The 14,440-nt window shown below is 52.9% G+C and overlaps 1 protein-coding gene across 1 annotated transcript in view; it reads right to left on the minus strand.

Annotated features, from left to right (window-relative positions):
• Positions 1 to 5,127: 5,127 nt before the first annotated feature.
• Positions 5,128 to 14,440, minus strand: part of HS3ST4 (heparan sulfate-glucosamine 3-sulfotransferase 4) — a 389,540-nt gene continuing 380,227 nt past the window's right edge. The window contains exon 2 of the mRNA XM_032842665.1: positions 5,128 to 5,879. Coding sequence (XP_032698556.1) covers positions 5,243 to 5,879 — 637 coding nt within the window. The 3' untranslated portion in view covers positions 5,128 to 5,242. The remainder of the gene's footprint in view (positions 5,880 to 14,440) is intronic.

Raw genomic sequence — 14,440 nt, forward strand, 5'->3', positions numbered from 1 at the left:
ACCTGTCTCTCCCACCATCCCCAGCGTGGCAACCTGCCTTGTGGTTTTATTTCCATTGTTACATTGCTGTGGAACTTTGGGAGAATTCCTCAAATTCCCAAACCTCCAGAGTCCCCAGCTATAAAATACGGGGATAAGATTTGTTGATTACCCCTGACCTAGATGACAAGTCGACGTCATCATCTGTGCCGATCTAAGATATGTGAGTGTACGTGTGTGTTTTCATATGAACTATTACCGACTTCAGCAAATTTTCAGAAAAGTGGGATTTCTATTGGTTTGGTGATCCCTTCTTGATCTGTGAATCAACAAATAGCTGACAGCTAAGGGAAGGTCATCCTTTGAACTTGGTCTGAGACAATGCTAAGGGAGACATAGGTGGGAGCAAGGGCTGTGTCTGGAAGAATTTATGTTCCTTATTAAGTAGCTTGGCTGTGGTCAGCCTGCCTTCTGGGAAAAGATGAGCCTTGATAGCAAAGTCCTTCAGATACACTCCATCCCCCCCACCCCCACCAAATCCCTAACAACCTTCTTAATACAATCTTGTATTTTTTATCTTTTGTTAGTGCCTAGCTCTTTGTGCTTTAGCATAAATCTGGAGCATAAGAATAATCTTATGATTTGGGATGAGGGAAAAGGCTACCCATGTGGTCTTTAATGCCTTTAGCATATAGCGGTTCTTCTTTTCCCTCGGTCAGTTACCCCTGCCCCAGTGTCATGCTTCCATAGCACCCCGAGCATCCTCTCTCGTAACAGTGGAAATGTTCTCTGTATGCATTTCTCGTGACCATCTTCCCCACCAGGCTGGGAACCCTGTCAAGGCAGCTTCTCTCTCTCTCTTCTCTTTCAGTTGCCAGTTGGTTGTCTATGCATTTATTTGTGGAATAAAAGTCAGAATGAAACACGATTAACTCTAGAGCAGTGCTATATCCATCCCTGTACCCAGGGACGCTGGAGAGTCTGGTCCACCAGCCATCAGTGGGCCCACATCTCGTGTACTTCCTCGGCCTTTACTTCCTGCCGGATGACTGATGACATCCTTTGATTACCTTGTCACATAGGGTATTTTCACAATTCAAAAAAGTGAGTTCATGTAGCTCATGTTTGTCAATGATACTTCCTCACCTGCGGGACAAGCTGATCCTATGAACTCATCTCTCCTCACGCCAGTTTGTTACACGAAAGCCTGAGGAGATCCCCCCCAACCCAACTTTATTTCCAGAAACATTTGAGAACAGGCACCTGCCCCAGTTTTCCACCTTCTTTGTGTTCCATGTAAACTTACGGGAGACAGAGCGCTGGGGACAGCGTTCATAGCCCAGAGGCTTGAAAACGTCACTCCCACTTTCATCTCAAGAGGATCTGGTGGACCTTGTTGCATCTAAAAGAACCTTGAGTGTGGAGCAAGGGAAAGGCCACCGTGAGGAGAACTTGTCTGTGTATGGGGTTAGGGGAGGGTCCTGACCAGCAGGTGTAGGTTTGCCTCTGTATGTCCGAAATCCTGCCAGTCCTGTGCTATGGAGCTCTTTTCTTCTGGCTTGAGCTTCCAGGAACATCACTGCTGCCTCATTCTCTTTTTTCAAGGCTTTTTTGTGAGAGAGAAAGAGAGAGAAAACACAGCAGGGGGAGGAGCAGAGGGAGAAGCAGCTCCCCACACAGCAAGGAGCCCGATGCAGGACTCGATCCCAGGACCCTGAGATCATGACCTGAGCCGAAGGCAGAGGCTTAACCCACTGAGCCACCCAGGCGCCCCCCCGCCTTCATTCTTTTCAAATACCCTCCATCCACCCATTCATTTTGATCATCAAAGAAACTCTGAGTGGTCAGTGGGGTAGGGACTAAGTATATCCATTTTAGAGATAGGAAAACTAAGGTTTAGACAGCCAATGACACTTGTCCAAGACACACAGAGAGACAAGGATAGACCCCAGCCACCTCTCTGACAGCAGTGAGGCAGAAATTTTCTTTAGGGAATAACGGGGCCGAGGGCGGTCAGACGGGAAGGCACAGTAAAGGTAAGAAATGGGATGAAACTGAAGTCATGGTTTTCATATACCATCGAAAGGAAGATAAACGAGGCTACCGCGTGCTTCTGCTATTATTGCTGTTGTGCTCTGAGCTAGTAGGTCTAAGTGGCGAGGCCAAGGCTTTCATACATTTCGGGTGCAGAATAATACTGGCCAGAAGCGATGAATATGGGAGCACTGACAGCTGCACTATTGGGAGGAATGAATTCTCCTTTTCTCATCTCTGAACCACACGCAGCAGCCTTTCCAGAGCTGTGAATCATCCATTCGAGGGAAAAGAGGGAAATAGAAAATTAAATATAATTTATGCTTTGCTAATTGAAATCAAATACAAAACTCAATCTCCTGTGAGCTGCAATGCTCACATTTAAATAGGGCGGAGGTATTATTAACCTGACTCTCTTTTAGCGGGTTGACTTAGCTTTTCTGGATAGGAAAGAATTCCTTTGTCAAGTTCACCCACTGAAGGGGACATGGTTTACCGGCTCACTCTGAGCCACAAGGATCAAGCCAGAGTAGACACTGCAGGAAATAGACCTTAAGCATGTCAAAAGTTTGCATTTCTTTTCCAAACCATGAGCTCTCAACCATATAGCCATACAGACCCTTAAGATAAAAGCCGTCAAGCTCTCAAGGCTTCGGCCTCTACCGGATTTCTCTGGAGAATTTAAGCCTGCTGCTAGATGAGAGATTTTATATACTTTAAGGGGAGCGGGGGGGGGGGTTCCCCGTTTTATTTTCCAGGGGAGCATGGCCTATTAAGTCAGCTCACCCTGTTAAAAATGGATATGCTTCTCATATTTACTTGAAGACCTGTAATTACTAGGCTTCTTTTTAAACAGCACTTAAGGTGTTGATGTTCTGGGTTTATGGGGATGGAGACAGCCAGGGAGATGGAAAGCACAAAGTGAGTGTAATTGAGGGGCTGAGTCACTGTGCGTACACCTGGGTTAGAAGAGATGAGGGTAAGGCTAGGCTGGTGTAATGGTCCTTCTTAATCGGTGGAAAAATATCTTTAAAGCCTTCTTAGAGCCAGATGCTTCTTTGACTGTCTATGTTGTGAGATCACCCCTTACCTAGTTCCCACTGAACTCTGACCCCCCCAAAAAAGAGACCATGTTTGTCCCAGGAAGCCGTGACACTCTGGGGGCCACTTCTCTTGGGAGTAATCTCCACAAAGGCACACAAGGAGGGCAAGACCGAGAATGCCAGGGCAAAGAAAGAAACAACAAGACCTGCTTCTAGCTGTTCTCAATCCCAGCTCCCGTAAGAATATTTTTGAAAGGACAGGTGCCTCAGCTCCGTCCCGGAGCTCTTGATTCCACAAGAAGTGTGGTCAGGAGTGATGGTCCGGAAGCTGTAGCCTGAGAAACCCCACAGCTTCCCCTGAGGGGAAGGAGGCCCACCCTTTGCTCATACAACAAGGCCCACATCAGCCCACGGAAATCTGTTCTGAACCAGCATGCCCTGTCTTTCTTCAAAGAGATGGGTTCTCGTGTGCCTGTGTGTGTATCTGTGTCTTCTTTTGCTTTGGTGGTGAAGGCATATTTGTTGTCTTCGGTTCAAAGACCACTTTCTTAACTGACAAAAAAATTATCTGGAAGGTTGTTTCTGAGTCTAGTGTACCCGATGCCGCTTGCTGGGATTAGTTAAGAGAAAGCTGCACTCCTTAGAGTCACTTCCTTTGTGCTGTTTGGAGACTTATCTGGCCGTGCAGATAGAATCCCCTGGAAGATTCTCTAATCTGGGGCTTTCTGGCCACCCGGGGAGGAGAAGGAATCATCCCAGAATGTGAGGGTGGGTCGGAGGTGACCAATACAAACACACCATCAAAGCCCATCAGTCAGGTTTGCATTAAGCTTTATAACAACACAGTTTTCATTTAGCGGGAGAAATGAGTTTAATCACAGGTGAACAGACTTAGCTCCCCCCACTCATACATATTTCCAAATTTACTAGAACAGTTCCTGGTTTTGGAGATCTGTGAACAAGCGCTTGGTGTCAAAGGCAGCCTTTTAATCAAATCAAAGTAATGGGAAGGGACACTTGGTTCAGCAGCCCTTAATGGGGGTGTCCACAGACAGCCCTTGCCCTCCCCCGCAGGCTGGATGTGAAGACCGGCCAGGGATGGGGTCGACACTCTGTCACTGCCCCATTGTGCCATCTCTGAAGAGAGTAAGGGAAGCATCAGATGACCATGAGGGGGACACGGAGGGACAAACAAGATCCCCTGTTGGTTGTGTTACTCAGGATTACCCATAACAGAAGACATGCCAACTCTCTGGTCCTTGCGCCTCTCAGGACCACAAGGGACAGAGCCCACCCCAAGAGCCTTCCTCGGAGCTGTGGTGTTGAGGGTCGTCACAGATGGAGACCTTCCATCGAAAGATCTGGCCTTCATTTTCACCCCCAGAAATAACATTTATCTCTACCAACCACAGGGCTCAGAACTCAAAGGCAATCACGTGGCCCCGAGGACAGGCACGTAGGCCTGATTCTATCATGAGGGCCTATGCCAAGCTTCACCATAGCCCAGGACCCTCCTTGGAGGGCTCTTGGAAAGAAGGCTTCTAAGGGTGTCAGCTTTTATCTTTGTGTTTTTTGTTTTGTTTTCTGGTGAGGACCGTGCATGCCTCTGCCTTCGTAAGGGGAGGAGGAGGGACATCAAAGTGTTGTGGGATGAGACCTTGAAGGAGGAGGCTAGAGACACCTCAGAGAAAAAGGACCTTGCTCCCTAGGAGTCCTGGAGCACTCAGCCACAAGTAGCATTCTAGAGAGAGGCCAAAGCGAAGGTTTGTACAGAAGAGGGCTGTGCCAAAGGCAGGGCTAGGACTTGGGCTCCTACAGTGGCCAAAGTAGACCTTCCTTCCTCTTTTTTTTTAATCATTTAAAGAAACATTGCTGGCATGGTCTCTGACCTTGACGGCTACTTAACCTGTCCTCAGAATTAGCAGAAGACAGGAATTAACCATGGCTCCTGGTGGCCATCTGGTCAACCAAGATGCCGCTACCCTAGTGCCTCCACAAGGATGCCATGGGATCCATCCTTTTGCCTAAGCCTATAGCATTGGAAGTGATCCCGGGTGGCCAAAGGGGGTGGGGATCTACTTGGCACTCCAGTGAGGCTGAGGCTACAGACCCCAGTGGGGGGATTTCAGGACTCAGGGAAGAAGCCTCCTTGACTACTCGCTAGCCTTCCCTCTGCTTCTCTAACCTCATTTGTCACCCTCTTCCCGTTCCCACTGGAAATCTTGACCAGTCATTTGGTAAAACATCATGTTGAAGGGTTTGTAGAATTTCTGCAGTCTGTGGATCACATCGGGGTCGATGCGCGGATGAGTCCGACCTTTGCTCTTGCCTAAGCATCTTGGGGCACTGCTGTCCTCTGGCTTCTTTAGACAAGGGAACCCCTTGGTTTTGTTGAAATAGAAATGTTTTTCAGTCACGACACGCTTGAGGCCTAGAAAATCCTGGACTTTGGCCATCTCCCCGGCAGGGTCCACTATGAGTCGCTCTCCGCTGACAAAGAGGATTTGGGAGAGAGGGAAATACTGGAGCCAGTTTTCCAGGTGCAGAGCGTAGATCCCTATCCGAATGGCACTCCAAGAGGCGTCGATCAGCCCTAGGGTCCGGTTTTTGAAGGCCAGCACCTCGAAGGTGGGGATCTCGGGTTTCTTTGACAGCGTCTGGGTGTAGTCCGAGATGGCCCTGGTCACGGGGTTCCTCACCACCACAATCAGTTTGATGTCCTTGGCCATGGCGTGGATGCGCTTGGGGGCCTCGTTGGTCACAAAGTAACTTGGTGTCTTCTCCATGGTTACCTGCCCGTCCAGAGTCTTAGGCATCACATTTCTGGAAGAGGGAGGGAAAGGAAAGAAAGTGGTCATTCCTATCCAGAACCACTTTAACTGTTCACACACAACGTGGGACAGAAAGAGCTTCGTGGGCAGCTACAAAAGAAAATTCACTGATAAATCCTAAGGATTCTTTCTAACTCTATGTACCACTAAGGCTCTGATTACGGTATTATCAGGAAAGGCAGCAGAAGGCTTCCGCCTTCATTCTTGGGAACCTCGTACACCTGGGTTTCGATTGCTGCCCTGTCTCTTACTAGTTACGTTCAACGGAAATATACTCTTAATTCCTCCATGTATTAGTTTGGTGTAATCTCTGAAGCAGGGGTAATGACAGTACTTACTTCACACTGTAGAATGAGGATTAAGGGAGATAACACTTGTAAAGCATTTAGCACAGAATTGGGCACGTGCAAGAGCTTAATAAGTCAAGGGTATTACTATTGTCGTAGCAACTTCTGGAGAATGTTTGAGAGCCCCAAGAACCCAAAGATTATCTAGACCAGGGGTTGGCCAACTACTCCCTGCCTCTCTTTTTTTTTTTTGGTATGGCTTGCCGCTAAGACTGATTTTTAATCTCTAAACGGATGGGAAAAAAAACCCCAACATAATAATATTTTGTGATGCATGAAAATTATAAGAAATTCAAATTTCTATGCCCATAAATAAACCTTCCCTGGAACACAGCCACACTCCTTCCTTGATATACGGTCCCTGGTCGCTTCCGTGTGACAACAGCACAGCTGAGTAGCTGCAACAGGGGCTTGAAGACACACACAGCCAAGTGTATTTACTCGCTGGCCCTTTAGGAAAACATATGCTGAGCCTTGACCTGGTCCAAAGGCCATCGCTGTGCAAGTGAAGGAAAGAAGCCCAGAGACAGGAACCAGACAAGCTTCATGACCCGAACAAGTTCAATCACGTCCCCCTCCTCTCCTCTGTAAAATCCTAAAGCAAGTTCAGAACAAACAGTACATACAGTGTGAACGCATCTAGCACGGGTCTGGTTCTAGAAATGGATTCTTCTTGACCTTGCTCTGATAAGGAAAATCTGTGTTCTGAGGTGGCCGACCGATCCAGCAGGGGAATCCCAGTCCCGGCCCCAGGGCCACTGCAGACTTTCCCCTGCCTTGCTGGCTGCAGCCACAGGAGTGGCAGAGATAGAAGTAAGAATGTACACGATACCCCCCTTGCCGGTGCTCGGGGCTCAGACCGTGAGGGATTACTCTCTTCTGGGCCCGCTAGCGTGAAATAAACCTCCGGTCTTCCAAGGTCTCCGAGGCCACTCCGGTTTTTTGGCCCGGATCCAGTCCGCGTTCCATGACATTTGGCTCCCTGACCGGGAAATCCAACCACACTGGCCCATTGTTGCCACTGGTTTGGGGGCAGTGACGATGATGGAACGAGGGGTTGTAACGGAAAAGGCACGGCCTGTCTCATCTTCCGCCGTCTCCCACCTGGTCGCCTCAGACAGGCCCCGATCCACTGTTTCCAGTGGACTCAAGGAGACTTGGCAGGGGAGGACCTGGAGGACCTGACCCTAGGACCGGTCAGACCCATCCATCCGGGTGGGAGGGGAGACCGATCACCTCCAGGAGACCTCCAAGGTCTCACAGGCAGGACTTCCCAGGGAGGGAGGTCCCTCAGGTCAGAAACCCCTGAAAGGGAGGACAGAAAGGAACTTCTGAAAGGAATTCCACAGGTCAGGGCCTCCCGGGGGCAGTGGGGCGGGGTGGGGACTGTAATAACTTCGGTGTGACTGCGTGAGGGAACGTGCAGTTTGACCCGGCTTGTCAGAGGGGTTGATTCTGTGGCTCCACGGTCTTGAGACTACGGAGTCTGAGTGGGCCCCGACCTGTTTCCCTGGTGACCTCATAGGGTTTATGGCGAGCCCTTTGGGGTGCCAGTCTGCAGTTTATACGGAATCGCTATGGCCAAGAGGCCCCCAAGGAGGGCGGACAGGCGGGCATCTGACCGGTCTGTCCTCACAGCAGGGGCAGCCACCCTCTGTCTCTGTGCCACCACATACCAGGACATTACGATGGGATCAGGGCAGAGAAACCTAGGGTACTAGACTGTATGGTCAACATTTCAGGAAGGGGTTTGCAGAAGCCTATGCAGTTAAGATGCATCCCGGCAAATTGAGAGCCCCATGTGAGTTAGAAGGGCCACCTTGAATGTCAGCTGGCCTTCAGAAGGGACACTGGATGTCCCAACGGTTCGTCGGGTGTTACAGGTTGTGACAGGAGAACCAGGACACCCCGAACAGTTTGTGCACACTGACTCCTGGCTAGGAATTGCCCAGACCCTCCCCACTGGGTGCGATCTGCTTGCAACAGGCAGGGACAGGCCAGGGTCTTAATGGCCTCATCCAAGCGGCCCAGAGAGACTGACAGAGGTCCCCGCCTCCACAGATCCTAGCCGGAGATCCCAGGCTAAACTGGTCCTGCCCCGTCCGTACGCACCCCGAAGGCTTTCTACACGTGGCCCCCTCCAGTTCCAGACACTCCATTGCCATTGGTCTCCCTACGCCCCAGGCCCAGAGGGTCCACTTTTTCTGGGACTAGCAGCCAGGCTGCACCCCAAGCCGGGCCAAGCACCCTCCAAATGCTGGTACAAGAGAAGCGAGACCCTGAGAGGCACAGTAAAGACAGGACAGTCCAGCCCGACCATTCCATGATGTATCATCAACCATTCTCCACCACCGACCCCCTCAGCTGGACACATGAGCCCACCTGTTCATTCTGGGAAAGGGGATTTCAGAGTGGCCCCGCTGGCAGGTCTGTAAGGTGGAGAGGCCCCAACCACTGAAAGGGGGAAAAGCCAGACCACCCCCCCTCCTTGGCCAGGGATCGATGTGCTTCTGGTAAAGACAAGGGGACCTTAGAGGCCTTGGGGAAGACTGAGGGGAACTGAGCCTCCCCCTTCTCGGCCCCCGTGAGCCCACGGTCAAAATAAAAATAGGGGGCAACCAGTGACTTTCACGGTTCATACTGGGGCTGAGCACTCTGTTGTCACCTCCCCAGTGGCGCCTTTCAGCAAAAGGACTGCAACTATCATTGGGGCCACTGGGACGTGGTGGGCCAGGCTCACTAGTGTAAATTCGGGGGCCACAAGGTCCGACCTGAATTCCTTTATCTACCTGACTGCCCCACCCTCCTCCTGGGCTGAGATATACTCTGCAGGCTTGGGGCTCGGATAAAGTTTGAGCCCACTGGGCATACCAGCCTCCGATTAAACCCAGGGCACAAGGAGACGGGGTCTCTGGTACTAGCGATCACCGCACCAAGAAAAAACGGAGGCTATTCCACGCCCAGGCCCAGCCAAGTGGCTGCATGAGTTCAGGTTCACCTACAGTATGGGCTAAAAACAACCCACCTGGACTAGCCCAGAATCGGCCCCTGTCATTGCTAACTGATCCCAGGAGCCCTACCCCAGAGGCAAAGGCAATACCCCTCTGACAAAAAGCTAAGATTGGCATTCGAGAACATCTGGCCAGACTTAAAGGAGCAGGTACCCTGATCGAGTGCCAGTCGACCAGGAATACCCCCGTTATGCCAGTTATGAAGGCAGGAGGGGACATCGACCAGCCCAAGACCTGCGGGCCATGAACAAGGTAGCCGTCTCCCTGCACCCAGTGGCCCCAAATCCATGCACTTCCTCCAGGATGTGGACAACCTCCTCCTTGCCAGTGACACACAAGAAGACAGCACAAAAGGTGCAAAGGCCCCCTGAGAACTCCTGTCAGACTCGGGATACTGAGCCTCATGGAAGAAGACACAAATCTACCAACAACAGGTCCATTATCTTGGTTTCCTCCTTACCCAAGGGGGGCGGAAACCTAGGTCAAGAGAGAAAAAAGTCATCATCCCCTTGCCACAGCCCTGGACGAAAAGGGGCCTACGAGAATTCCTGAGGGGCTACAGGATTGTGCCGCATCTGGATTCCGGGGTTCTCAGCAATAGCAGGAGCCTTCTATAATCTCTTAAGGGGACTAAATCGAGAACCCCCTGCCCGGACTGAGAAAGCAGAAGCTACCCTCACAAAGATGAAGGCTGCCCTGGGTCTCCCAAACATAGAAAAACCCTCCAATCTCTTTGTACATGATAAAGCATCGCGTGAGTACTGACACGGACTGCTGGGCCCTGACACCGGCCAGCTACGTATCTGTGAAACCGACTGGACCCCACGGCGGCACCATGGCCCCCGAGCCGCAGGGCGCTAGCAGCCACAGGCCTACTCGGGAGGCAGACAAGCTCGCCTGGGACAAGAACGTAACCTCAACCTCCCTCCTGCAGTTGGACCCTCACGAACACAGGGGCACCGCTTCCTGCCCAGCTCTCGGCCTGCACAGTACCAAGGGCTCCTCCGCGAGAACCCACGGGTCACCCTTGAGTCAGTGAGGACATTAAACCCAGCAACCTTTCTCCCCACGGAAGAGGGGGGGGACCAGAGCACAACTGCTTCGAGTAACTGATGAAGTCTACCCGAGCGTCCAGATCATGGGATCGAGCCGTGAAGAAGCCAGAGCTCACGCAGTTCAGCGACGGCGGCAGTTGCCCACAACAAGGTGCCCGAGAAGCGGGCTGTGCAGTGACCACAACGACTGACGTCCTAGAGGCGAAGGCATTCGCAGCCGGACGGTCAGCACAGCGGGCTGCACTCCGCAGTGAAGGCCAGCGGGTCAGCGTCCACACGGACGCCCGCCACGCCTTTGCTCTTGGGCCTGTCCAGGGGGCCGTGTACAGGGAGAGGGGCCTCCTCACCGCTGCAGGAAAAGCTATCCGAACAGAGAAGAGAACAGAAGCTCCTCGGGGCTGTCTGACTTCCAGAGGACGTAGCAATCCTGCAGGATCCCGTGGCCGGTCTCTGCCTGGCCTGCGGGCCCGCGGCACCCTGGAACACTCGGTTACTCCGCTTCCAAACTCGCGTGTGGACGGCCTCCCCGTATCTGGGGCGCCTTCCAGAAAAGTCACATCAGATTGGGGATAAAGAGAGAAAAAGACAACTTCAGGCCCCAGGGGACCACCCCAAATAAATGACAACGGTGCACCACTGAGAGGCCCCAATCTCCTTAGTGTCCCAGTGCACCCCTTCCAGGCCGGAGACTCAGTCCGGGTCAGAGACGGGAAAAGGGACCCCCTCCGACCACAGTGGACAGCGCCTCACTCGGTGGTTCTAACCACACCTTCTGCCCTTAAGGTCCCTGGTGTCACCCCCGGGGTCCACCACTCCAGAGTGGAAAAGCCCATCACGCGGACGAGAAGCCGCACCAGTGGAAGGTCCGGCCAAACCCCCCAGACCCGCTGTGGCTACGCCCCCGGCGAGACCCCACCGGCGGACGGACACCTGCGCGCCTGGTACACTTGCTGCCCCTTCTGGCGGGGCTTCCCCCCAGAGACTTGCCACGTTGTTGTTGACCGGGCGACCCTAGGGGGTTTCCTGCCCTTACTTGTCCCCAGGTGTCGGACGAGCCACCAAGGCGCCCTCCAACTACGGTCGCGGCCCCCACTTTGGCTGGCCGTCCGCGGTCTGCTCCTAAGCGCATTTCGCTCCGGTTTGGCCGACCCTGGCCGGGCCCGGTCTTCTGCTCCCGGGTGTGTCGTTCCTCCTGCCGCCTTCAGCCTGCCTGACCCGGCAGCGGGGGGCGGACACCCCACACAAGCCGTCACGCTCGCCGGTCCGTCTCCTGCCACATCGCTCAGTCCTCCCCGGAGCCGCACTCCACGTCTCCGGAAACCTCTGGCCGCCCCGACGCTCCCCCACGGCCATTCCCCTTCTCGTGCGCCTGCTGGCCGCGTCGGAGCCGCCCTGGGCGCCGCCGGCCGGGAAATGTCGGGGCTTCCGTACCAGGGGCAGCTCAACCGCTCAGGGCGATTCCCCGGCCTCGCCCCGCCGGCCTCCGTGGTCCTCCAGACGCGCGCGGCCTCCACGGCCCCAGCGGCGCAGGGGCGCCCGGCCTCCTCCCGCAGGAGAAACGTGCTTTCTGTGCGCGTGAGGCGGGGGTGGGCCCCGAAACTCCGACCCAGGTGCAGGAAGGGGTAGATCCCGGGGAGGGAGGCACTCCAGCACGCGACTCTGTGGGATTCCCTCTCACAGGGGTCCCCGGGGTCCGGCCCCCTCCGCGGCCCCCTCCTCCCGCTCCTCCTCACAGCGGCATTTGGCCCTGGTGTTTCCAATGCCCTCACCAGGTTCATCGCCGCGCAAACTGCCAAGGTCAGACTCCCGTTGCTCCTCACTCCCTACCGCCCCGTAAGCAGTAAAGATGACGCCCTCTCAACCAGGTGTTTAAAGTGGCATCAAAGGGGGGAGTGATAAGGAACATCTGTGTTCTGAGGCGGCTGGCCCATCCAGCAGGAGAATCCCAGTCTCGGCCCCAGGGCCATTGCAGACTTCCCCTGGCCTCACCGGCCCAGCCGTCAGAGCGACACAGATAGGGAAGGAAACATCTATCAAATACCCCCCTTGCCTGTGCTCGGGGCTCAGACCGAGAGATTACGCTCTTCTGAACCGGCTAGTGTGAAATAAACCTCTGGTCCTCCAAGGTCTCCGTGTGTCGCTCGTTTTTTTTTTGGCCCGGATCCGGTCCACGTTCTGTAACAGCTCCTCCCGAGCTTGCCCAGGGCGCCTGTGGCCGATCCCACACCACGTCTCTCGGTATCCTTCCCCAGCATGCCTCCCCGCACCTACCCCTCTGTGTCCCCTTCAGAGTGGCCTCGGTCCCGTTTGGGAGCCTCAAGCCCTTAAAGGGATTTTGATGCTGTTGCCCCCTAGTCCCAATGTGGCAGGCCTATCAGTGATAAAAGAGGCTGGGGATCCTAGGATACAGTCAGCTTGCTAGAGGCATAGGTAGACCGAAGTTAATTGCCGATAAACGTGTGGTACCTGTTGGTACAGTGGCCATCTGCCACCATGTGCTCCATTAAATCTGTGCACTTCTGAGCCCTGCACCAAAGTGGTCCATTTAGGATTACACAAGACCTCTCTGTTGTGATGACATGCTTTTAAATGTCTCAGCTAATAAAACTTAATACAGACGAAGATCCCTTAGCTTCCCCCACCATAATTAAATTTATTTACTATCGCGTGTGTGGAGAAAGAATGACTTTTCTTTTATCTCTAATTCACATGCTCTGTCAATAATTAATTGCTACTGGGTTTTGAGCCTTCTCGGCAAGCACTCTTATTAGGCAAGAGGAATCTGCCTGGTAAAGAGCTTCACAGAGAGTCGGCTGTGGTTGTCGTGTAATGGCTGGACGGCCAGAAGTCTTCCGATCAAAGCGATTGCCCCAGCCGTAGTCATGCCCATCTTGGACTCACATACTCTCCCAAGTGGTTTGAGCATCTCTATGTGCCTGTCTGGCTCTCACCAGATTTGAACCGTCTCATTTGGAGGGGGCAGGGCTCGGGAATGCAGAGCCTTTCGGGGTCAGATGTGCAGGACTGAAGACTTCCCGACTACCCCCACCACGGAAAAGTTGACACAACCTGAATATACTCTGAAGTCTGGAAGCCCTCTAGGACGCGTCCTTACCCCACAAGGAGCCCCAGGTTTCTCATCTCAAAAAAAAAAAAAAAAACAGGGCAAAGCTGAGTCCCTCCCTTCTGGGATTATCACAAAGATCAGATGTTGTAGCACAGGTAAGCCACTTAGCAGAGTACCCGGTGAACGCCAGAGTCTCTAAAACCTACACCAGGTCTACAAGACCTTCGGCATGGGAATGCTCAGAGAAAAACAAGGAAAAAAATACTCCTATTTGACCACATGGCACAAAACTGAGCAACCGGAAGAAAGAACGGGTCGAGGGATAAGGGGTGTTTCTCGTTCACGCCCGTATCACCAGCCACACTTCCTGACCTGGAGGCTGCTGACGGACGAATTCAGCCCGAGTTGAAGGAACATGATCACGTCCCACTTTGGTTTCAGCTGGAGAGATACAGTCTCTTAGTATGAAACTCATGCCGCATTATGAAAATATTAAGCACATACTGATGCCAGAAATACCTGAAGATAGGTACTTTTACGGGGCCCTATCCAGATTTTTACAGTTTCACATACCCGGTTGTTTGCTTATTTCATGTTTTTTTTTTTCGTGCCACAGCAGCTGCTAGATTTTTCTTCTCATTAGTTCTCTGCCGTTCACTTCTCAGACCTCTCAGACCAGCGCTGGTCTTTATGATGGGCACCTTTTACGTTCATCTCCTTCACCCTGGCTAATTGCTACAGTCTGTCAAGACACGTCAGGGATCTCTAATCTCTACCTGAAGCATCTCGGAGGAGATGGCCAGTGTGTGCCCCCCTCAGTGCTCAGTGCAAAAGGGAGCGAGAGGGGGCTGCCGGGGAAGGCCGAGGGGAGCAGAGGTGTCTAGCACTGGGGCACACACGGTGAGACCATCTCATTGATGGTATGAGCAATCTGTTCTGCCTCTAGGGAGTAGCCATCCCCCTTCCCAAAACGGATTCCACACCAGTTACAGTCTGTCCGTCCATTTGTCTGTCCTTCCTTCCTTCCTTCCTCCCTCCCTTCCCAAATTCCTTTTCATTCCTGTAGTCCTTGC

Source organism: Lontra canadensis, unplaced genomic scaffold (assembly GCF_010015895.1).
Source record: "Lontra canadensis isolate GAN:19392208 unplaced genomic scaffold, GSC_riverotter_1.0 scaffold132, whole genome shotgun sequence".
NCBI classification, from domain to species: Eukaryota; Metazoa; Chordata; class Mammalia; order Carnivora; family Mustelidae; genus Lontra; species Lontra canadensis.